Below are 23,186 nucleotides of genomic sequence, written 5' to 3'. Positions count from 1 at the left end.
AGAGTGGTAGTGCATAGTGCAGAGTGGTAGTGCAGAGTGCAGAGTGGTAGAGTGGTAGTGCAGAGTGCAGAGTGGTAGTGCAGAGTGCAGAGTGGTAGTGCAGAGTGCAGATTGGTAGTGCAGAGTGGTAGTGCAGAGTGGTAGTGCAGAGTGGTAGTGCAGAGTGGTAGTGCAGAGTGGTAGTGCAGAGTGGTAGTGCAGAGTGGTAGTGCAGAGTGCAGAGTGGTAGTGCAGAGTACAGAGTGGTAGTGCAGAGTGGTAGTGCAGATTGGTAGTGCAGATTGGTAGTGCAGAGTGCAGATTGGTAGTGCAGAGTGCAAGTGCAGAGTGCAAGTGCAGAGTGGTAGTGCAGAGTGGTAGTGCAGAGTGCAGAGTGGTAGTGCAGAGTGGTAGTGCAGAGTGGTAGTGCAGAGTGGTAGTGCAGAGTGGTAGTGCAGAGTGGTAGTGCAGAGTGCAGATTGGTAGTGCAGAGTGCAGATTGGTAGTGCAGAGTGCAGAGTGGTAGTGCAGAGTGGTAGTGCAGAGTGGTAGTGCAGAGTGGTAGTGCAGAGTGGTAGTGCAGAGTGGTAGTGCAGAGTGGTAGTGCAGAGTGGTAGTGCAGAGTGGTAGTGCAGAGTGCAGAGTGGTAGTGCAGAGTGCAGAGTGGTAGTGCAGAGTGCAGAGTGGTAGTGCATAGTGCAGAGTGGTAGTGCAGAGTGCAGAGTGGCAGAGTGGTAGTGCAGAGTGCAGAGTGGTAGTGCAGAGTGCAGAGTGGTAGTGCAGAGTGCAGATTGGTAGTGCAGAGTGCAGAGTGCAGAGCGGTAGTGCAGATTGGTAGTGCAGAGTGGTAGTGCAGAGTGGTAGTGCAGAGTGGTAGTGCAGAGTGGTAGTGCAGAGTGGTAGTGCAGAGTGCAGAGTGGTAGTGCAGAGTACAGAGTGGTAGTGCAGAGTGCAGAGTGGTAGTGCAGAGTGCAGATTGAGAGAGCAGATTGAGAGTGCAGAGTGCAGATTGAGAGTGCAGAGTGCAGATTGGTAGTGCAGAGTGCAGAGTGCCTAAAACACATTTCCATTTACAATGCCATTATCTCTAACTTAAAACAAACCCGAGCCCTAATGCATTCCTAATGCTTGTTTTTGTCTGTTATCTGACAACTTTTAACGATTTCACTGTGTGCCTCGAAATGTTGTCCCCACCAAAAACTTCAAGTTTCAACCCATGCCACGACTACAGGAAGTAGATAGACCAGAAGGAGTTGCGTCTTTAGTGCTTGGGCTCTGTTCACGACTTTTGTGTCATGCATTAAGTGTGTCCTCATGCACCCAAAGGTGATCTGTGAACGGAAGATGAAGCTGTTTGTTGCATAACGCAATAAGTTGTGGTGTTCCGATAGGACTTGCTTCAAGTTGCGGTCTCAGACTCTGTCCTGGGGCACCTCCTGCTACTGTTCAACTTTGTTCTTGATGTCCTCCAGAAAGTTCAAGTGCAAGTATAAAAAAGTGTAGCAGGGCTCAACTATGTCCCTCCACTCTGATTTCAAAGAGAAGGAACAAGAGAGTCATAATGACAATTACACTTCTTTGATGTCTCCGACCACAGAATTCTTCACTCAGTTGGTCCTGACTCACCTGAATGTCCCTGGCCATCCTTGATCACACCAGAGAAAGAGGCCTTCAAGGAGGCCATGCTTCAAATTTTCTGTGTCTTTCTGGCTCCCTCTGGACTGCCTTCAGCCCCATGGAACCACAGGGTCCTCCAGTCGGATTACCGCTAGCTTGTCCATCCCCAGTGCCATTTATCCCCAACACTGATACAGACTTCTACTTTAGCTACGAGATCCACGCTGCTCCCTGCTCCCAGATGCCAGTACCAGCAACATCCTGAGCCGAAAGATGATTGGGTGTTGTTAGACCTGTCCGTATTAGGATGACCTCCCCCCAAGTTTTTTGCCTTCTACCTTCCTATTGCTAACTGGTGCTAAAGTGCTTGTGCTCACTCCCTAAAACATGGTAAAATTAGTTTACACCTAATTGCCATCTTTAATTTGCTTATAAGTCCATAGTAAGGTGGTATACCATATACCCAGAGCTGGTAAATTATATGCTCCTCATTGGCCTGAAACACTTATTGTGCCACCCTCCTAAGCCGCCCCTTTGAACATGTCATTGAAGCCTTTTTGCAGTTTTAAACTGCCAATTCGACTTAACAAAATAATGTCCTTGCCATGCTTTGAATTCCCTTCTTGTTGCATATAAGTCACCCCTAAGACAGGCCCTTAATAGCCATAAGGCAGGGTGCATTGTATTTAAAAAGGTGGACATGAACTTTTAAGTTTTACATGTCCTCGTAGTGAAAAACTCACAAATTTATTTTTTACTACTATGAGGTCCACCTCTTCCATAGGATAACAGTGGGTTACCTTATTACATTTAATAAGTGATAACATTTGCTTGGGAGCAGGTGAAATTGTCATGTTTGATGTCTAAGGAATTTCTTATACTAACCATTTACTTTTTGCAGCCTTTTTCCTGGGTCATATGACTAGGTGTATTTGGCCGTGGGCCTTTGTGTAATTCCTCCCAGACAGCCACACAATAGAGGGACTGGGTAATGGCAGGATAGGCCATCCAAGCAGGATAGGGGGCAGAGGTGTGCACACCCCCACTTATACTTTAAAGACACTGTGTCAGCACACCTACAAAGACCTTCACACTATCCTATTGTGACTGCAGAGCAGGGAGTCAGTAAATCCCAGACACTTCTGTGGGGGAGAACACTACAGAACTTTCTTCCACTGGGTGGCACCAGGTATAAAACTAGGACTCTTAAACCCACTATTCAGTACACTCCAGGACCTGTGGATACTACAGAAGAAGAACTACCCTGCTGAAAGAGGCCTGCCCTGCTCTTTGAGAGCCTGCCCTGCTGCCTGAGAGGCAAGACTAGACCTGCTCACTTCATCCCAGGCTACAGGAGTTACTCCAAGGGCTAGTTAGTTGGCCTCCTGTTCTGGGCTACAAGGACGCCCCAAGCTTCAGAGGACTCTCTGCAACTGCCCAGGCTACACTGGACCTGAAGCTGGAACTTTCCGATCCCTGCTGGCGTCTGCTGGAATGAGTTCCTGATCCCCAAGAGGTCCCCCCACAGCAGGTTCTGGACCTTTGGTATGGCATCAGTTGAGCATCTCGTAAAATAAAAGGGGAAATGCTGACGTTTTGGGCTCTTTATGACTGTAAATTAGGTAAAGACTGGGGAAGTGCTGCCTGCAACGACTGCCAAGATGAAGCTCTGGTGAACCTGACTCTTCGCGCTACATCAATGATCGGCAATGCAAGAGCTGCACTACGAGCGACAACATTGACATCCCACTGTGACCGCCATTGCAAAGCTCCAGCAACGACCCTCCGTGATGCAAAACAGAATATTCGAGCTAAAGTGACAACCGTCTGGGAAGCCCGGCCCGCTTTTCGCGCTACGACCGTCCGTCTCCTTGCTCCTCATGGCCTCCTCCACTGTGAACTGGACTATTTGTGCCAGACTTCGAAAAAGTTACTTTTTCAGCTGGACTAACTTGGTCCCTGTTTCTGGCCTGTGCACCATTGCGGTCAGCCTGAACTTGTGACTTTCATCGCTCTCGCACAACCAAATAACCGGGAGCTTTTAGGCACTATAATTACCTAAAATATTTGACATTGCATATCTTCTGTTCTTCTTATTGGATTTTTGCCATTTTGGTATAAAATACTTTGACTCTATTTTTCTAAATTGGTGTTGGATTTTTCTTGTGCTGTGTTTTCACTTTATTACAGTTAAAGTGCTGCATACAGACTTTACAAATTACTTCTAAGTTGAGCCTGACTGATTTTGTGCTGGGCTACCAGAGGGTTAAGCACAGTTTAATTCATTTACTTTTTGTGGTTCATCATGATAGGGATTGTGGCTGTTGCTTGAGTAGGGCTTCATTTCCCTCAACCAACAACCCAATTTCTCACAGGTGCCAATGCTAATATAGGACCCCGACAGACTTCGACTCAAGCCTGACCGATATCCGAGTACGAAATCACGAAAGTCCAATTGATCATAATTCAACCAATCTCAAACCCAGTGCCTCTGCCATGTTGCACCTTCCAACAGAGAGCTGAATATCATTTAAGGTTCTGACTCTGTTGTTAAGTTAGGGTAGGAGGCACCCCGTGGTGCTGAAGGTAGTGATGGGGAGGGCTTGCTCCCCCTTCACAATAATGATGATGGGCTTAATGTCTCATGTTATACAGTTTCACAAACTCGGAGCACATTACATGAGCACCAGTTAGATTACATAAGGACATATTGACTTTTTGAATGACAGGATGTCAGCCTCAAACCTGCTTTCTCAATTCAAAGGTAGGCTGCTCTAGTCTTACGCAACAACTTTGTCCACGAAAAGAGTAGCATTTTCAATATTATATACAACGCAGTGATAGTTGTTGCCAGTTATTGCCAGTTTCCCCTGACGAAGGACCCGTGGGGGTCCGAAATGCATTGGGCCAACAATAAACTGCTAATGACAAAAGAGAAGGATGGTGCCTTTGTACGTATTCATGAATAGGGGTGTGATGAGCCCGCTTGAATATGAGAAACTATGAAAATGTGGCACTTTATCTTGCATGCTGTTGAGATGGACATAAGAAGCGGAAATAACTGAAAATGGAATATATGAAAAACAGAATGAATTTAAAGAGGAGAAAAAATAACAGAATGCAAAAGCACTTTAAGAAGAGGCTGTCGCCACTGTTTTTGGGGCAAAGGAAGCCCCAAAATTATGTTGTTTTAATTTGTTTCTAGCTCATACTTAATGTGCATTTTAGTTGGTGTACATTTTCCAAAAGGAAATGAAACTGTTATTCTAAATAATAAATGTATTATTTTCATTATAGGAAGGACTTGAATCTGGTGACCCTGGAACTGATGATGGAAGATTTTATTTCCACTTGGGTGATGCCATGCAACGAGTTGGAAATCCAGAGGTATGCATGTTGAAATAGCAGTCTTTTTCATCAATGCGGATTTTACATGTTTCTCGATATGTGAATTGTAGAGAATGACGTCATGCAATCCAGAATATAATGACCTTGGGTTAAGGAGGTGAAATATGATTCCCTTGCCCAGGCTTTTTGTTTTTTCTTTGTCTCAATCTCCCAAAATCTCTTATTTTGTTACACAAATTGCAATTTAAGCTCAATTACTGTTAATTTCCAAAACTAGGAGATTTGCTGCACTTTATTTTCTTATACTAGTACATTTGTGTGTTTGTATATTGAGAATGTTAGGAAATGATTATAATGCAGACGTACCAGTGATCCTAAGAGCCAAGTTTGTTATTTTACTGACACAATTGGTGCCTCCTCCGGAGGAGTGGGTGTTATGGAGGGGGTGGTGTATTAAGTTCCCTCTTACCACGGAGTCTGCCATGAAAAAGATTGAAGATAACAACACGCTGGCCTTCATTGTGGATGTGAAGGCTAACAAGCACCAGATCAAACAGGCTGTAAAGAAGCTTTATGATATTGATGTTGCCAAGGTCAACACCCTGATCAGGCCAGACGGCGAGAAGAAGGCATATGTGCGACTAGCTCCAGACTATGATGCACTGGATGTAGCCAACAAAATTGGCATAATCTAAGCCTGCTCTGTAGATGCCGGACAGTTCTGAATAAAATTTAAAAACGAAAAAAAAAAAAAAAAAATGGAGGGGGTGGTCACCGATCCTTCAGCTAGGATCTAATAACTGTTTTGGGGTTGTTCCCTAAGCAAAAAGTTTCTTGTTAAAGCTCTGTTGTTTCCATGATATCTTTACTGAATGTTGTCCAATACCCCTTGTTATTTTTGTTAGATGATTTCTTTTGTGAGTTCCTATATTTTCTCTTGTTCTCTTTTCCTGATAGATACAAATAGTCTACATACAAATAACCACGTCAAAATCATTGTAATCATATTATATTTTCAGAACTAGGGCATGGTAATCATGATTAACAGTCTGCATGCCTATTGTTCTTTCTTGGCACAGATGACACTTCAAAACAATACTCCTGTAATCTGGAGCATAACCTGTAAATCTGGGTCCTAGAACTCAACCCACAAATATGCCATAGACGTAGCTATAGAAATACCTCCTTGTTCGGCACCGTTCCTACCGCCTAACCCTCTCACTCACCTACCCATTCCAACTTCGCCCGGTGACATCCTTTCCAATTTACAACTGAAACACAACGCCTCCTGGTATAATTTCTTTCCTGTGACAGAGCTCGAAGTCTTTAATATCATTGCTAAACTAAAGCCGACCTCGCACACCAAAGACCTACTCCCTTCTAACCTAGTTCATAACCTTAACCACATCATAGCCCTTTGTTGGAGAAAAATCATTAACACCTCTTTTGCCACTGGATACGTCCCGACTCCCTCCAACTCGGACAAATCACTCCAATTCTTAAAAACCTTACTGCTGACCCCAATGATCCCAACAACCTCCGCCCTATCTCTAACCTCCCACTTCTTGCTAAAGCCCTTGGGAAATATACATTACTTCAACTGGACAACGACATAGGCAAATTTAACTTACTTGACTCCTTGCAATCCGGTTTCATGAAAGGCTGTAGTACAGAAACCGCCATGTTGAACATTGTGGATGACATTCACAGTTCCCTAGACAATGGAGAAGCTTGACTTCTTATCCTCCTTGAGGTCTCTGCAGCTTTCGATACAGTCAACCATTCGTCCTTACTTAATTCTCTTAAAGCTCGCTTTGGCCTTAATGGTTTGGTCCTCAAATGGTCCTCTTCCTTCATCCAGCACAGAACACAACAAATAAAAATCAATGCCTGCCTCTCCAATTCTACCCCTGCCTCTCTGGGTGTCCCCCAGGGCTCAATTCTCCACCCTTCTCTCTTCAACCTCTTTATGGAACCCCTTACTCTCATTTTGAAACAAGCTGGAATCAACTATCACCTCTATGCTGATGACACCCAACTCTACTATAAGATCAAATCCCATTCTGATGTACTTCATTTAAACAATACCCTGAGCAAAATCCAATGCTTTTTCTACTTTCTACTTGCTGTGTACCTGGCTCTCCCTTTTTACACATCCTCCTGTTTACCCTGATCTTATCCTCTTTTTCTCTCCATCCCCCCTCTCTTACCCTTGCCCTCTAACTCTACAATTTGTTCTTTCGCGGTCATCGCACGCCAACACAACCTCAACATCATCTCCTACGCTGATGACACTCAACTGATCCTATCACTCACAAGAGACCCTAACACTGCCAAAACCAACCTACATGAAGGAATGAAAGAAGTAGCCGAGTGGATTAAGCACAGCCGTCTGAAACTGAACTCAGACAAAACAGAAGTCCTTATCTTAGGTACCTCCCCCTCCGCTTGGGATGACTCTTGGTGGCCAGAGGCCCTTGGAAAAGCACCCATCCCGACGGACCACGCACGGAACCTGGGCGTCATCCTGGACTCCTCACTCTCTATGAACAGACAAGTCAACGCCGTTTCATCATCTTGCTTCAACATTCTTCGCATGCTCAAAAAAACATTTTGCTGGATCCTCACCGAAACTAGAAAAACGGTCACCCACGCACTGGTCACGAGCCGCCTGGACTACGGAAACACCCTATACGCCGGTACCACCGCAAAACTCCAGAAAAAACTCCAACGCATCCAGAACGCTTCAGCCAGACTCATACTAGACATCCCGCGTAAAGACCACATCTTTGGTCACCTGAAAAACCTCCACTGGCTCCCCGTCAATAAGAGGATTACTTTCCGCCTCCTAACCCACGCACACAAAGCACTTTACGAACTTGGACCCGAATGCCTCAACACACGACTTTCCTTCTACACCCCCTCCCGCCAGCTACGATCCTCCAACCAAGCCCTTGCTACTGTACCTCGCATCAACAAAACCACCATGGGAGGTAGATCCTTCTCCTACCTGGCAGCTAAAACCTGGAACTCACTTCCCACTCACCTTCGCCTCACTCAGAACCACCTAGCATTCAGAAAGCAACTTAAAACTTGGATATTCGACAAGTAATTCCCCACCCTTCTTCAAGCGCCTTGAGACCCTCTGGGTATGTAGCGCGCTATATAAATCATTTGACTTGACTTGACTTGACTTTCCTGTCGATACTCTCTTTTCTGCTTCAAGACATTACCACCATTTTACCACCCATAATTCTGCCCCCCTTAAATTAATGAGAGATGTACTTGCTTACTTTTAATGCCCTGAACAATTGCTTTTTTGACTGCTTCTGCTCATGTAAAGCGCTCTGATACCTCTGGGACCAGCCAGCGCTATATAAAACCTTTCAAATAAAATAAACACCCAGGGGAAAGGATGTGAGTCAAAGGTTGGTGGTCCACCTAAAGCACACACTTGTTGCCTTTGTTAAGGCAACAAGAGTGTGCTTGTTGCAACAAAAACCTCAGTAACTTTACAGTGCTCAACAACCCATTCCTTGGCCACAAGTTGCCCCAAATGAACAGTCTAAAATGATTGACTTCCCATACACACACCAAGGGTTCTCGCTGGGATGACTGCATATATTCTTTTAGCTTTGCTGAGAGTTCTTAAGGTGTACCAATCTAACTTATGCTTCCTGCCAGCCCTTTGGGATAGCACTGTCCACCGCCCATATGCACCTGAATAGACAGTAATAATACACAAATTGCTCAGGAAAAAGGGTGATCACTGGCCAACATGTACTCCATGCCTTTGTGTAGGTGGTTCCTAAATTGTTACATGACTTGGTGAAAACTCGGAAAAACTCTGAGTAGTGCTCCCAAATGCCACAAAAATGTTGTATCCTTGATGACCTACACCGGTGGCTCTCTAGGAATTACTCCATGTTCTCATGTGGAGTGAATAATGTGCTCAACATGAGTCTGTAAGGGACTACTAGCATCCTTAGTAAATACTAAGATGTTCTTTGGAAACATGTATTCTTCCAAGTCTTTAAACTGGTGGTACAGAGCATGCTGTAAAAAGAACGCCGGCAGCGCAGGGCCAAACTGAATCCTTCTGTATTGGAAGAGCCCAAGGGGCATAATAAAGGCGGTCAGTTGTCTTGATGCTTCCCCCAATTCAACTTGATGATATGCGTGCCCACGTTTGATAGTGGAAAACAAAGCAGCACCATCTAAAGGAGGGATTAGTCCAATCTACTGTGTGCAGTGGTTGCTTATCAATGAAAATGTTTGAGTTTAATGCCCCAAATGTATGCATAAAACTCAAACCTCCAGCACTTTTGTTGACTAATACAATGGGTTAAACCCACAAGAAAATGTTATTTCTTCTATAAGCTTTCCTTCATTAATTCCTCACTGTTTATCAGTGGAGTCACGAATAACAACAACCATATTACATGGGTTTGGGAAATGCCCCACTGGGTGTACCTTGACATGGATTGATATGGCTTTTTTGTGCCATCCTGGGTTTGATGGTTCACTTGTTCTCTGTGTAGACTCTCCCAAAGTGACCCTTGCTCCTACAGATATTGCACTTTTTTCCTTTGGCTAGTCAGTTCTTTGAAGAAGCAATATGTGAAGTGCTGCCACAATGATAATCAGACCACTTCTGATCAGATCTTCTCATTCTCAGTGGCTCAGATTTCCCTGCTTGCCAGTGACACTGCACCCTCATTCCCTTTGTGATCACTTTTGTCCTCATTTACTTCTTCTAACCAGGAAACATTCTGTTCAATTGTTTTTGCTATCACTGTCTTGAAGGGTTACCAGTGAGCCCTCCTTGGGGTGTCACAGTTAGTGTTCCCCGTCGAAGGCAAGGCCGTCACTCTCTCCTTCATTAACAGGAGGAGTGTCCACAATGTTAATGGGCTAGGCGCGGTACAAGTGACATTTTCTATAGGTGACTGATTGGTTGTGTGCCTGAAATAACAGTGTCATAGCACTGAGCAAAGAGATAATGTTCAAAATGATTCCAAGAGAGCTATATTGTCTTAAACTGCCGTTTGGGGAAAACCTTTGTTGTGTGATTTTGACCTCACTAACTCTTTGTAAGAGAGATAATAATAAATTACATATTAATCAAATAGGTTTATGAAGCGCTCGATTGCCGCGGCGTCTTGGTGCTGGGAAGTTTGAGGAGGGGCTGCTCTATTAGTTCCTGCAACTTAGTTGGGAGGAAACAACCAGGATTTAAGCGATTTCCTAAAATGCTGCCTGTTTGGCTGCAGCCTCATAGCAACTAGCATCTTGTTCCACAGTGTAGCTGCACAGTGGGATAGGCTCCTGCCTCCCCATCTTGCTCTGTGGGTTTTGGAGATTTGTATGAGACCCGCATTTGTGGATCTAATATTTTTTGTGGGCGAATACCATAAGAACAATTTTTAAATGTCACCAGCACTTCCTCCATGTAGTGCCTTGTGAACCAGACATAGGGCCTTGAATTCCATTCGCTGCTGGATAGGGAGCCAATGTAGTGTTCTTATACCAGCACAGGTAGAATGGCCTTTAGGGATGTTTAATAGCAATCGAGTAGCTGGATTTTATAGGGACTGCAATTTAGTCATCTGGGCCTTGTCAATGTCCAGAAAGAGTTCATTGCATTAGTCTATTTTAGAGAGATAAGGAGCTACTACTACAGTTTCACTGAGTTTCTGAGGAATAAAGTGGAAAAACGTACGTAAGATCTTCATTAAAAAGAAACAGGAGGACGTTAGGCGGTTTATCTGACCTGCAAAATTTAGTTGGTTGTCAAAGATCACTCCTAGATTCCTGACCTTAGTTATCACACAAAGACACTCATCCGCCTCTGTTGGCCACCGTGTTTGGTTCCACAGGGTGAGGCCCTTGCCAAACTCCATAACCTCTGTTTTCTCGTTGTTAATTTTAAGAAAGTTTTAACTCATCCAGCTCATGATTTCAGTCTGACAGGTATGGAAACTGATGGCAGTAGCCTCCGGATGTTTAGATACGTATATAATAAGCGAGGAGTGAGTCAGTCAGTCAGGATTCTTTATTCGATGATTAAAAATCACCATAAAAGTACAGACATACAATATACACTCCTTTTATTTAAAAGGCAATTAAATTAACATGAATCCCAATGTAGGTACAACAAAGTCACAGTACGTTAAAAAAGACATTAAAAACCTTTAAAAACAATCACAAAAGTCTCACAATTCCCCCCCCTCTTGTTGCCCTCAATCGAACCGCTACTTTAATCAAATTGATGATGCAGCACAGTGTAAGGGGATCAGTCGCCTGTTGTAAAAAAATCAAGGCCTCTTGAGCACATTTTATATTAGATTTTTTTAGGATATCTACCAAGAATCTGCGCCTAGGTTCGGAGTAAAATGAACATAACAGTACAAAATGAAGGGAATCCTGCGGAGACCTATTGTCGCAGCCGCAGGTTCCCTTCGGCTCAATTGTAAGTGAATACCCTAGTGGTGATCCCAATAAATATGGTAAAAGATTGAGCCTAAAACTGTTCATTAAAAACCTGTCCTGTGCATTATGTATCAAATATAGATAAGGTTCCATTCCTTCTGTGGTCTTTATGAGATTATATGCACACACCGTGGTTTTAGCCCTTTCTAGCTCTGTTCTCTGTGTAGCTTTGCGTGCCAAGAACGCTTTTTTAACAATTGTCTTATGCTGAGGGATAATCACTGTCGGATCGGTAAAGAGATTCCTGAGGCCCAGGGTTTCCAATACGGACTTAACATAACTGAGCCACGGGATTCGCAACCATTTTTCTCTGCCCAAGCAGTCCATCATTATTTCCCTGCTTAAGCTCGCCTCTGGGTTTACCCAAATTTTTAGCCAAGCTAGGATTGGCCTAACCTTCACCGAATCTTCAAGGTAGGGTATCCCTAACTCCCTGTGTGCAATTGCTGCAGCTAAACTATGTGCGGCTTTCAGGACGGAGCGTAGATATTTATTCTCCTCCCGCTGTAGTGGACAAGTATTTGCGAAGCCCCACACCTCTGCCCCATAGGTTACTTTAGAGCAACACATGGAGTTATACAAGTTCATCACCTGTTCAGGGCACCACCTCCCCAGCCTTCGACCATAACCTGCAATTGCCCCATTGGTGACATTCATCTTGCGGCAGCGTTCCTCCACCAAACAGTTAAATTTTAATAACCCGTCAAATAGTAAGCCCAGATACGAGAATGATTTAACCTTCTCTATCTTGTGGCTCCCTATCGTGAAGGTACATTTGTTGCAGGGTTTATTACCAAAGGATAAAACGTATGATTTACCCAGATTAACAGAAAGGTCTAGTAAGCCCATAAAAGATACAAAACCATCAATTAAAATCTGTAAGCTCTTTGGTGTGCGTCCGAGGAGGACCGCGTCATCTGCGTAAAGTAACACAGGAACATGACGCGTCCCTACTCGTGGACAATCGGATCCCATCTGTAAGAGATGCTGCTCTAGATTATTAATATAAAGGGAGAATAAAAAAGGCGCCAAGATGCAGCCTTGGCGTACCCCACTTCTACAGTAGAAGGAGTCAGTACATCCGCCCTCCATGTTATACCTGACTTGCGCTGAGGTATTACTATGCAATTCTCTTAAGATGTTAATGAGGCCAACCTCTATCCCCATACTGGTCATCATGTCCCAAAGCTTGTCCCTATTTACATGGTCGAAAGCAGCTGCCAGATCCATAAACCCCATGTAAATGGATTCATCACTGGCCTTAGTGTATTTGGCTGCTAACATGTAAAGGTTCAAGCATTGGTCACTCGTGGAGCGACCCGTCCTAAAACCGTACTGTGTGTCTGAGATAATGTTATTTACTTCTGTCCACTCAGACAACCGGTTTAATATCCCCCTTCCCAACATTTATGCAGATACATCAGGAAGATGGGGCGATAACATTGAGGGTCGTCCCTGCTACCCTTTTTTTTTTTTTTTTTGATGTTCAAAACTGCTTTATTGCATAGTTCACACAGTACACAGCTTCATTCGCCTATAACCCTGAGGCCGGCAGCGTATTAATTGGTTGTGACACAGCCTTGTGACCGGCATCCCAGAGGCCCGGCGGCGCACAATAGGGTAAGTCGATAGGAGTACTGTATCTAGTGCAAAAGAATACCTGAGGATGCACTGCAGTAGAACAGAATTTTAATTTTTTTGTTAAATTCCAAACAGTAAACAAACTATGAGGCCTGATAAACACACTTGGAGGTGGAGGTCCGAGTCAGCAAAGCAGTTCAGGTAGTAACGATCTTTCTTTAGTACACAGTTATATAGCAGCACTCATGGCGATATACAATTAACATTAGAAGAAGCATCATATATGGTGTCATGGAGTATCATTGAGTGTGGAGAGGCGGGCACATGTCGCGGGCAGAGCGGGAGAGCCATAGTATGGGCGAGGGGTCAGGTGGCAACGTCCGGAAGTACAACGTCTATGGGTGACATGTGAGGTGTTTCGGGTAAGGCATTGATCCATTGCGTGGTCTATGGGCTACCACCCCTGCTGTGTAGGAGGTGAAATGTATATAAGCCGGCCGATATTGTGTCCCCTCTATGAGTGTAAGCAGCGCCTCTAGTCGCTAGTATGTCCTCCCTCAGGAACATCGCTGTCATCTGTCTGTGCGAGTAGATAACCTACTAGCGGGCCCCAAATATCTTTAGGTCGGCTTAGGATCGGCAACAATTCAGCGAAGGTGGTATGTTGATCAGTAGGTCAGGTCCGCCAGCCAGTCCTTAAATTTAGGCCCTCTGCCTCGGCCCCAACGACACGCCACTCGTCTCTTTGCCAAAAGGAGTGCAGTATCTACGAATTTCCTACAGGATTTAGGGATATGTGGTGTATGCCCAAGAAGCGCGAACAACGGGTCCATAGGTATGGTTTCCTTTGTCATCACAGTGAGGGCGTCAGTCACCTGTTGCCAGTAATGATGTACAAGAGGGCACTCCCACGCCAGATGCAGGAAGCCCGCATGCTCGGCACGCCAGCGCTCTCACCGGTCACTGTCAGCCAAGCCAAACCTATGTTTCCTCACCGGGGTATAATATAATCGCTGCAGGAATTTGTAGTGTATGATCTTGAGTCTACTACTAGCAGATTTGCGAGACGTAAGGGCGCAGCAGTATTGCCATTGCTCATCAGTGAGCTCAACGGCCATTTCAGCACTCCAATGTATCCGGGCACCCACCGGCATCGGAGCCGCAGTCCTGATCTGACGATAAAGGCCAGAAACTAAGTGTGACCCTTACTGTGAGCACAATAAGAAATGAAGTGGGGGTAGGATATCAGGTTCAACGGGAAATTCAGGCAGGATGTCCTTCATCCCGTGCGAAGGCGTAGGTAGTAAAAGACATCGAGCGGGGTGCGATCATGGGATGCAAAGAACAGTTCCGCAGATTTGAACTGACCGTTCAAGAACAGGTCGCCCCAACAGGTAACCCGCACTCTTTCGCAGAGTGTGCGAAAGCCCCATTCCGGCCATGGATAGCGGCAGGGTGATCCAGCGGTCCACTGCAGCGGTAAGCTTCGTGATTGCTACTCCATAGTTGGATCGCAGCGTTTCGTTTCTGTCACGGGAAATTTGTATGCCTAGGTATCGGAGATCGGTCCGACACCACTCCAGTGGGTAATCAAGGGTAAAAACGGCAACTGCATCCGTCAGGGGGTAGAATTGCGACTTGGATCAATTAATGTGGATACCTGACATCCTGCCGAATACCACAAATTCTCTCAGTAGTGGGTTGAGGTTCAGGTCAGGGTGTTTGATATAAAGCGTGATGTCGTCAGCGTAGAGAGACACATTAATTTGGCGTTGCAGGCACTGTACCGCTCCCTTTCGATGCAGCTGACGGAGTCTAGAGGCAAGAGGTTCAACAGCTATCGCAAACAAGAGGGGAGATAGTGGGCATCCCTGACGTGTGCCTCTAGTGATGTCGATGGGTTCCGAAAGGCGACCATTGACAAGGACTTTCGCCGTAGGATGAGTATAGAGCAGGCGGATCCAGGAAATGAAGAGTTTCGGGAATCCCATGCTAGCCAAGACAGAAAATAAGTAAGGCCATTCAACCGAGTCGAATGCCTTGGAGGCATCTAGGAAGACGGCCGCTACCGGTAAGTCAGGGTGTACCGTGCGGAGTAAAGAGAATAAAGTGCGTAGGTTATGAGAGGTGGAAAGACCAGATACAAGCCCAGATTGATCGGGCAATACAATCCTGGACATAAGGAGGGACAGTCGAGTAGCCAGGACCTTTGCGAGAATCTTGACATCGCAGTTTAAGAGGGAAAGCGGGCGGTAAGAACCGCAGGAACTAGGATCCTTGCCGGGCTTCAGGAGGGAAGTAATACCCACCTCCCGCATGGAACCAGGGAGGACGCCATCGCCTAGTGATTCCTCATAAACCTCTCGGAGGACGGGGGCGATGATGTCTATGTATGCTTTATAAAATTAAGCAGGGATGCCATCGAGACCAGGAGCCTTTGCGTTTTTGAGTGACATGATGGCCTCGCGAATTTCATCCAATTCGAAGGGGGACGCCAGAAACGCCCTGTCACCGTCGCTGAGCCAGCAGAGCGCTACATCACCTAGAAAGTCAGCGTAAGGTGTATCAGCCACGGTGTTAGAGGTGTAAAGTGTGTGATAGTGAGATGTAAAGGTATCTAGCAGTGCATCCGAATCCCTGACTGTGGTCCCTTGATCGTCAGTAAGTTCCAGTATGGTGGTGCGATCCCGTGGGGCTCGCGTAAGCATCGCAAGCGCCCTTCCCGGCCTGTCGCCCTCGCAGTATTTTCTGGCCTGCCAGTGTTTTCCTCGGAATGTAGCTTCCCTATTAGCCTCCTCTTCATATTTCGACAATTTGTCCCTAAACTCAGAATGCGTATCAGGGCTGTCGTCTGCCGTCATGCGAAGCTCTAGTGCTCGCAGCTCCCTGTCTAGTGTACGAATAGTGTTTTGAATATCCCGCAGGACCCCAAAGCTTTTGGATATGCAGTATCCTGTAATTTGTGACTTTAAAGGCCTCCCAAATGTGTTCAACCGAGTCTACTGATCCCCTGTTCCTGGGAAAGAATGCGGCTATTTCTTCAACCAGCTCGACTCGGAACAGGTTGTCCAACAATGCCTCAGGTTGTAGTCTCCAGTACGGCCTGGGGCTATCCCACCCAGGGATACGGAGGTGCAGTAGTGCAGGGCTATGGTCAAAGTATGTCCTTGGCAAATGTGTCACCCTTAAAACCCCTGCAGTTATCTCCCTGGTAAGAAGAAAGTATTCTAACCGTGCCCATGTGCCCGTTTGCGAGGTAAAATGCGTGCCTTCCCTCCCGGTAGGGTGTAAGTGCCGCCATATGTCCACCAGCCCGTCCTTGGCAATCACGCCATCCAGCGCCTCCCTAGACCTAGGCTTGTAGTGATTCACCCCGTCCGCCCTATCCATTTGTGATATCAGTGCCAGATTAAAGTCTCCACCCCAGATAATATGGCGAGATCCGATGTCCATGATTTTGCCCCAAAGTTTAGTAAAAAAAAGCGGGTGCATCTATGTTAGGTGCATAGCAATTAACAAATGTATATGTGTCGCGACCTAGTCGCCCCTATAGGAGAGCATAACGTCCCTCGCTATCCACCAATTCCCTGCATTTATGAAAGGGTACAGTGTGACCAATAAGAATGGTGACCCCTCTCGCGTAGGGGGAATATGAGGAGAATATGCGGACTCCAGCCCACTTGCTCGCAAAGGTGGTTGGCCCCTGCGGTGACAAGTGAGTTTCCTGCAACATGGCCACATGGACATGATGTCTATTGAGATAAGCAATGACATTCCGACATTTTTTAGCATTATTAAGCCCTCTAACATACCATGACATACAGGTCAATTGCGCATGTTATGTTATGTTATGTTACATACATTTGTAATGCGCACTGCTGCCCCAGCTAAGGGGCGTCCAGGCGCATGTATTTAAGGATCAGTATTTAAGGCAGCCATAGGCAGAAAGATATCAATTTAACCAGTCTTGTCCTGCGTGATGCGACAGTGCCCACTCTAAGCGGACGATATAAGTTACCATAACATTGCATAACTCGAACAGTCGTTCCAAGTAAGGAAAGCCCCCCCCCGAACCAGCCCATCCCCCTCCCACCCCAGCATCCCAATCATGGCAGCAGCCGCCTTTCCCCCCCACTTCCCCCCTCCCTCCCCCCCTCAACTGCAACATCTTAACATTACACATGGGGAGCACCCGTGAGGGAAACAACAGCAAGGGCGCACAGCCACTTCTCCCGCCGATGGCCTCCCACACTATACGGCCTTCGGTGAGGCCAGGGCAGAGAAAGTGGTCCTTGGAGTACATTACCACTGGAGAGGTCAGCCAGTCCCGCTCTGCAGTAGAAAATCCAAGCCCTCTGCACATCCTGAGCAGGGGTCGGGTGTAGCCGTGTAAAATGGCAGAAAGTCCGGACGAGGTGAAACAATGTGATCAGTGTTCATTCGCTTCTAAGCAAGGGTCCTCTTCCTCCGGGTCCGCCTCAGCATCTTGGCCGTCCCTCCGGGCCCTACGAATTGTTTTTAGGAAGTCCTCAGCTTTCTGGGGATTAGTGAAAAAACGATGTTTCCCCTGGTGTGTGACACGTAGCTTCGCCGGGTAGAGCAGGGCATATTCCACCTGGGCCTCTCGTAGCTTCTTTTTCATGGGTATGTATTTGCGGCGCTCCTCTTGCACCAGCGGGGTGAAATCAAGATATATGGAGAAAGTAATTCCATTGTATTGCAGGGTTTGTTGAGTACGGGCTGCCCTAAGTGGCACATCTCGATCGCGATAATTCAGTAATTTAGCAATGATCAGCCTAGGCGGCAGTCTGGGCTTAGGCATAGGAGCCAATGACCTGTGCGCTCGTTCGACAATGAATTGAGGAGAAAACGCATCTTCCCCCACTGATCCTCTGAGGAGCTTCTCGATATAGAGTTCCATTCTGCCCGTGTCTGTGGATTCCGGAATGCCCGTAACGCGTATGTTGTTGCGTCGGCTACAGGCTTCCAAGTCCTCGTTCTTGGCTGCTATGATTCGAAGCAGGTTGTCGATGCGAACCAATTGCGTGGTATGGGATGAGGTGATATCGTCATTGTCCGATATACGCTGCTCAGTTGATGCTATCCTTTCTTCGTGATGGTCCACCTTATGTACCAGGGCGTCCAGCCGAGACGTCATCCCATCAACTTTTTCCACTACTGTGGCGAACCCCTGTCTCATCTCCTGGAACAGGTGGCGCAGGTCAAGGTCCTTGGCAGGCAACGCAACGGTAGATGAATTTGCATCATTGTTCAAATGGTGGTAAGCTCCACCCTTTTATGATTTTTTATTATAAATCAAATAAAAGTATTACTCTCGAATTTGCATCACTGGGCCCTGGGTCAGCAGGCGCCGATTTTGTACCTTTCTTCGCGCCATCGAAGCTTATTTTTGGCTGGCGGTTTTCGGGGCGCACCATTTTGCTCTCCGGTCACACTCCGCCCAACAGACCACGCTCTGCCCCCGCAGTCCCACAAGGCTCTAGATGAGAGGAGGTACAGCGTCGACAGCAATCGCCTCCCGCCACGGATAACGCCTCACCAACCCACGCAGTGGTTCTTGATGCTGGAGGCAGTTTTAGCGGAAATTGGAGACCGCATTCGGATCGCCAGTCTGCATACACAATGCCAATCCGTGGTGGGGGTAAGAATAGGGAATTCCACCAGCAGTCAGAGATCAGTGATGTGCCGCGTGCAGTACTGTCTAACCATGCAGCACTATGCGGGTCCCTGCTACCCTTTTTAAAAATAGGGACAATGATAGCTGTTGACCAGGAGGGCGGTAAGCCACAGCGGATTGCAGTGTTAATAACTCTTGTCATTATAGGGGCCCATAGTTCCACAGAACTTAGGAACAAATCAGGCGGGATTCCATCTGGGCGTGGGGCTTTGTTTTTGGACAGCCCCTCAATCCCGACCTTGATTTCCTTTAGTGAAAAAACTACGGGCTGGCCTTGGTCAACATTCCCTTGTTCATTCTGTGGGCCCGTTTCGTGGTTATATAGACCCCTGTAATGAGTAATCCACATGTCAGGCGTAATGTTTTTTCCTAATTTGGGGTCCGTATCATCCTGGAAAGTGGGTCTGTTAATAATTCTCCAAAACTATGTCATGTCCCTCTTTTCCCCCGCCTCCCTTAGATCCGCCCAACCTTCTTGTAATGCCTTTTTCCTCCTGCTCAGCTCACTCTTATATTTTTTTCTACAGGAGGCAACTCGTGTGACGTCCCTTGGCCTTATTGTAATACTATCTTTGAGCTCCATCAGGGCTTTAGAGCAGTCTCGGTCAAACCACTGCGGCTGACTACCAGTCCCTTTTTTCGGGGCGCTAGTCTTTAACAGACCGTCTACTAAATCCGCAATATGTTCAAATGCTATAAGTAGCTGCTGCCCTTCTATTGTCACGTCTAGACACACCTCAAAGGCTCATTTTCCTTTCTCCATCAGTGATCTATAAAACCTTTCTCCATCAATCTTGGACCACCTAAGGCGTCTACCCTGATCAGTGACCCTCTCAGTTACCGCTTCGGGCTTTCTCCCGCTGGGACAGGCCCGATAGAGTACATCTAACGCCAAGGGGTTATGATCGCTAAACGGGTTCCAATCAATCCCAACCCTGGAAATTCTATTTTTAAAAGCCCTTGAGGCAAGAATATAGTCAATATATGATGAACATCCTCTGCCCTTGAAAGTGGGTGGCAAGATCTCATCCTGCGATATATATGCCATATCCATAGTGTGAATCAGGTCTTGGCTATGCAAAAATTTTGTAAAAGCATGACCTTCTAATGAATGCTCAAAATGGGCTCCATTATCCTCTGGACATCGCGACCATGTCTCATCTAGTGGGAAAAGGGCTGGGCAGAGGTGACAGTTAAAATCCCCCATGACCAGACTATTTTGGGCATGGGTCCTGGCTTCACAAGTAGAATCCTGGCACAATCTATACTCCAGTTCTCTTATCAGTACATTGCAACCCCCGCCCACCATATTATTGTAAACATTGAACATTGTCAGATTGAGTCCTTTACCCTTGAGCCGCACCTCTTGAATATCGTGAGAGTTACAATTTGAGGTCGACCATGTGCCAGGGAGGTTCAGGTCCACATATACAGATAACCCACCCATAGCCCTACCTGGTCTAGATTTTCTTGCCGGAACAAAGAAACATTTGTACCCTTGTATGTGTAGGGAGCTATTGTCGACTGCCCAAGTTTCTTGTAAGCAGATTATAGAGAATTTGCTTATGTACTGGCGCCATTCTTTGTTATTAAATTTGGCAGCCAAACCGGCTATATTCCAGGTCACCATTCTGACTACCTCATCAGCAACCTCCCCCCTTTTGCCTCCCCTACCTGAGAATTGTGCATAAACTGGTTGCCCCTCATCTTCAGCCACGTTCTCAGTCAATATATTTTGGGACCAAGTATACTTTGGGGAAGGAACATGTACATTGCTAGTTTTAGTTGGCTCTACAAGTATGTAGGGAACCTTTTGTAGACCAGCGACTTCATTATCTGCTACACCCCCTAAGCAAAGTCAATCGACTCCCTCCATGCCCGCTAATGCTGCAATGCGATTAAAAGTGGGCAAGGAGTAATCAGCTTGATGGTGAAAGAATGGTCTGGAACTACCTTCCTGCATTTGGAATGAAGGCCCAAAGCCAATATTTGGATGACAAAGTGAAGGGCCAGTATAGTTGCTCTGTTGATAAACCAAGGGCCTAAGATTGTATACCGGAGCAACTATTCCTCTGGGATAAAAGTAAGTCAGATCACGTACAGTGATTGAATTACCAACATTTTGGGGGAACCCATTTACAATGTATCTGACAACTCTGTCATCTTGAAAATTTATTATAACAATGTCACCCATTAAGTCCCAGCCAGGGAAGACGCCTAACGTTAAGAATTACCCAATTTATTTGTGGTGGATTGGGCAATTCTGCCTCAACCAATATATGACTTTGTTTTTCAGTCCACGCTGATCTCCACAACCGTCCGCTAAGACTGGCACTCCGGTGAGGACCGCTACATACGGGACCGCTTCCGGGGGCAGTTCTACTCTAAGCCTCTTGACTGGGAGTGTCCTGGCAGGTTTTTCTTATTATAACAATGTCACCCATTAAGTCCCAGCCAGGGAAGACGCCTAACGTTAAGAATTACCCCATTTATTTGTGGTGGATTGGGCAATTCTGCCTCAACCAATATATGACTTTGTTTTTCAGTCCACGCTGATCTCCACAACCGTCCGCTAAGACTGGCACTCCGGTGAGGACCGCTACATACGGGACCGCTTCCGGGGGCAGTTCTACTCTAAGCCTCTTGACTGGGAGTGTCCTGGCAGGTTTTTCTTGGCCACTAGATTCGGGGGCAATACCACGAGAATTCAATTTCGAGGCATTTCCAAGTGGATTTGATATTACTCCTTCCTGTGTCTTCTTAACATTATTTTTGCTATTTAGCACCGCTGTATTAAGGGGTAATATTTTACGGGGTTTTGGTTTGGGCAAATTGGCGGTTTTTGTTCCATTCTGGACAATAGTGGTAGGAAGCAAGACAGGGGTTTGGGGCTCTAGTGCTGATTTAGATAAATCCTTAATTGCCAATTTGATTTCCCCAATGTCCTTTTCTAGCTTCTCGAGGTGGTGGGTTAGTCCTTTCAATCTCTCCACCAATGACAGTGTGAATGATCTTATTAATTGTTCTATACTGCCCATTAGATTAGTGCTAGATGGGTCATTTGTCGGGATAGATGTTGGGTTAACCGTTATAGGTGGTGTGGATACACTAAGAATGGGTCTTTTGCTGGGCCCACCATTTTTGCAAATAGTCTTATTTTTACGTAAGGAGTCCCCCCTCTTTTTTTTTTCTTTTGGGTGGTGGGCCTTGGGCTCTGGGGGTTTTAGATGCTTCCTTTACTGTGTGGGTTAAATCCGCTCGTGGCAGCAGAGTGTCGGGCAAGACTTCTGCCTCTGGAGTCATATTACAAAAAAGCTGATTCATTTATAGTCAGGTCACTGACTGCAACTAGTGGGAGAGTTCTTTCTTGCAAGAGTAGTGGGATACTATCATTTAGGAATGCCTCACAGTCCCCATTCACAGAGGAGATACTGTGAATAGGTGAAATCGTTAACTTTAGCGAACCTAAAGATGATAGCTTATTTTTAATAGATTCAATAGAACGACGTCTCTCAGCTCGTCGCTCAGAAAGGGCGATTTCCTTATCTGTTCCAGTGGCAACCCTAAATATAAAATTATCAAGCGTGCGCTGGTTATCTCCTCCTATTAGTAGTTGCTTATCCTTAATGGGAGATGACATCATCAATCACTAATGGGGCTTATTCTAACACACTGCTGTGGCCCACCAAATGATACAAGCCACTAACTTTACAAACAACCTGGCTGGAAAATGTTATTACCCACGGCTTACTATTACATACAGCAGAGCGTCTTAATCACGAAATGTTCGACGAAATGGAGGGGGCCCAGCCCAGTCTCCTGCGGTCTCCGAGGGCCTCAGAGGGCTCGCCCTTTGCCCGGGCTTCGCCCGTTGCGCTCCCGCGCAGCGGGATTCAGGGTCTCTCTAGTATGACGTGTGATAACCTGTGGGCGTGGCACCGAGGCAGCGCGGACCAGGTGTGCTGTCCAGGGCAGGGACTCCTGGGAAAGCGAGTCCCTGCAGTTGCGCCGCTCCTTCTGTCCGCCTCTCACACCACAGGGTGGCCCCACAAAGTCCAAAGCGCCTGGGCTGTGAGCTACTCCTGCTCCCAACAGCCTCCCCAGGACAGGCACAGACGACGCGGCACCGGCGAAGCGGGTGCGGCTAGGTGCAGAGGAAAATCCGATTACGGGCAAGAGTCTCCACAAACAAGGTAACGCCAAGAGCCCCAATGTCAGAGGGGCTGGCAGGCGTTTATGGTCGGCTGATGACCTGTGGGCGTGGCACCGAGGCAGCGCGAACCAGGTGTGCTGTGCAGGGCACAAAGTCCAAAGCGCCTGGGCTGTGAGCTACTCCTGCTCCCAACAGCCTCCCCAGGACAGGCACAGACGACGCGGCACCAGCGAAGCGGGTGCAGCTAGGTGCAGAGGAAAATCCAATTACGGGCAAGAGTCTCCACAAACAAGGTAACGCCAAGAGCGAGGAGTCATC

General features: G+C 46.6%; 1 protein-coding gene across 7 annotated transcripts in view; it reads left to right on the top strand.

The window, feature by feature from the left end:
• Nucleotides 1-23,186, top strand: part of ASPH (aspartate beta-hydroxylase) — a 584,233-nt gene that overhangs the window by 476,512 nt on the left and 84,535 nt on the right. For all 7 annotated transcript variants that reach the window (XM_086965790.1, XM_086965792.1, XM_086965789.1 and 4 more), the window contains one exon: nucleotides 4,894-4,983. In XM_086965790.1, coding sequence (XP_086821916.1) covers nucleotides 4,894-4,983 — 90 coding nt within the window. The remainder of the gene's footprint in view (nucleotides 1-4,893; nucleotides 4,984-23,186) is intronic.

This window comes from Lissotriton vulgaris, chromosome 4_1, assembly GCF_964263255.1.
Source record: "Lissotriton vulgaris chromosome 4_1, aLisVul1.2, whole genome shotgun sequence".
Taxonomy (NCBI): Eukaryota; Metazoa; Chordata; class Amphibia; order Caudata; family Salamandridae; genus Lissotriton; species Lissotriton vulgaris.
This window is presented reverse-complemented; position numbering and strand designations above follow the sequence as displayed.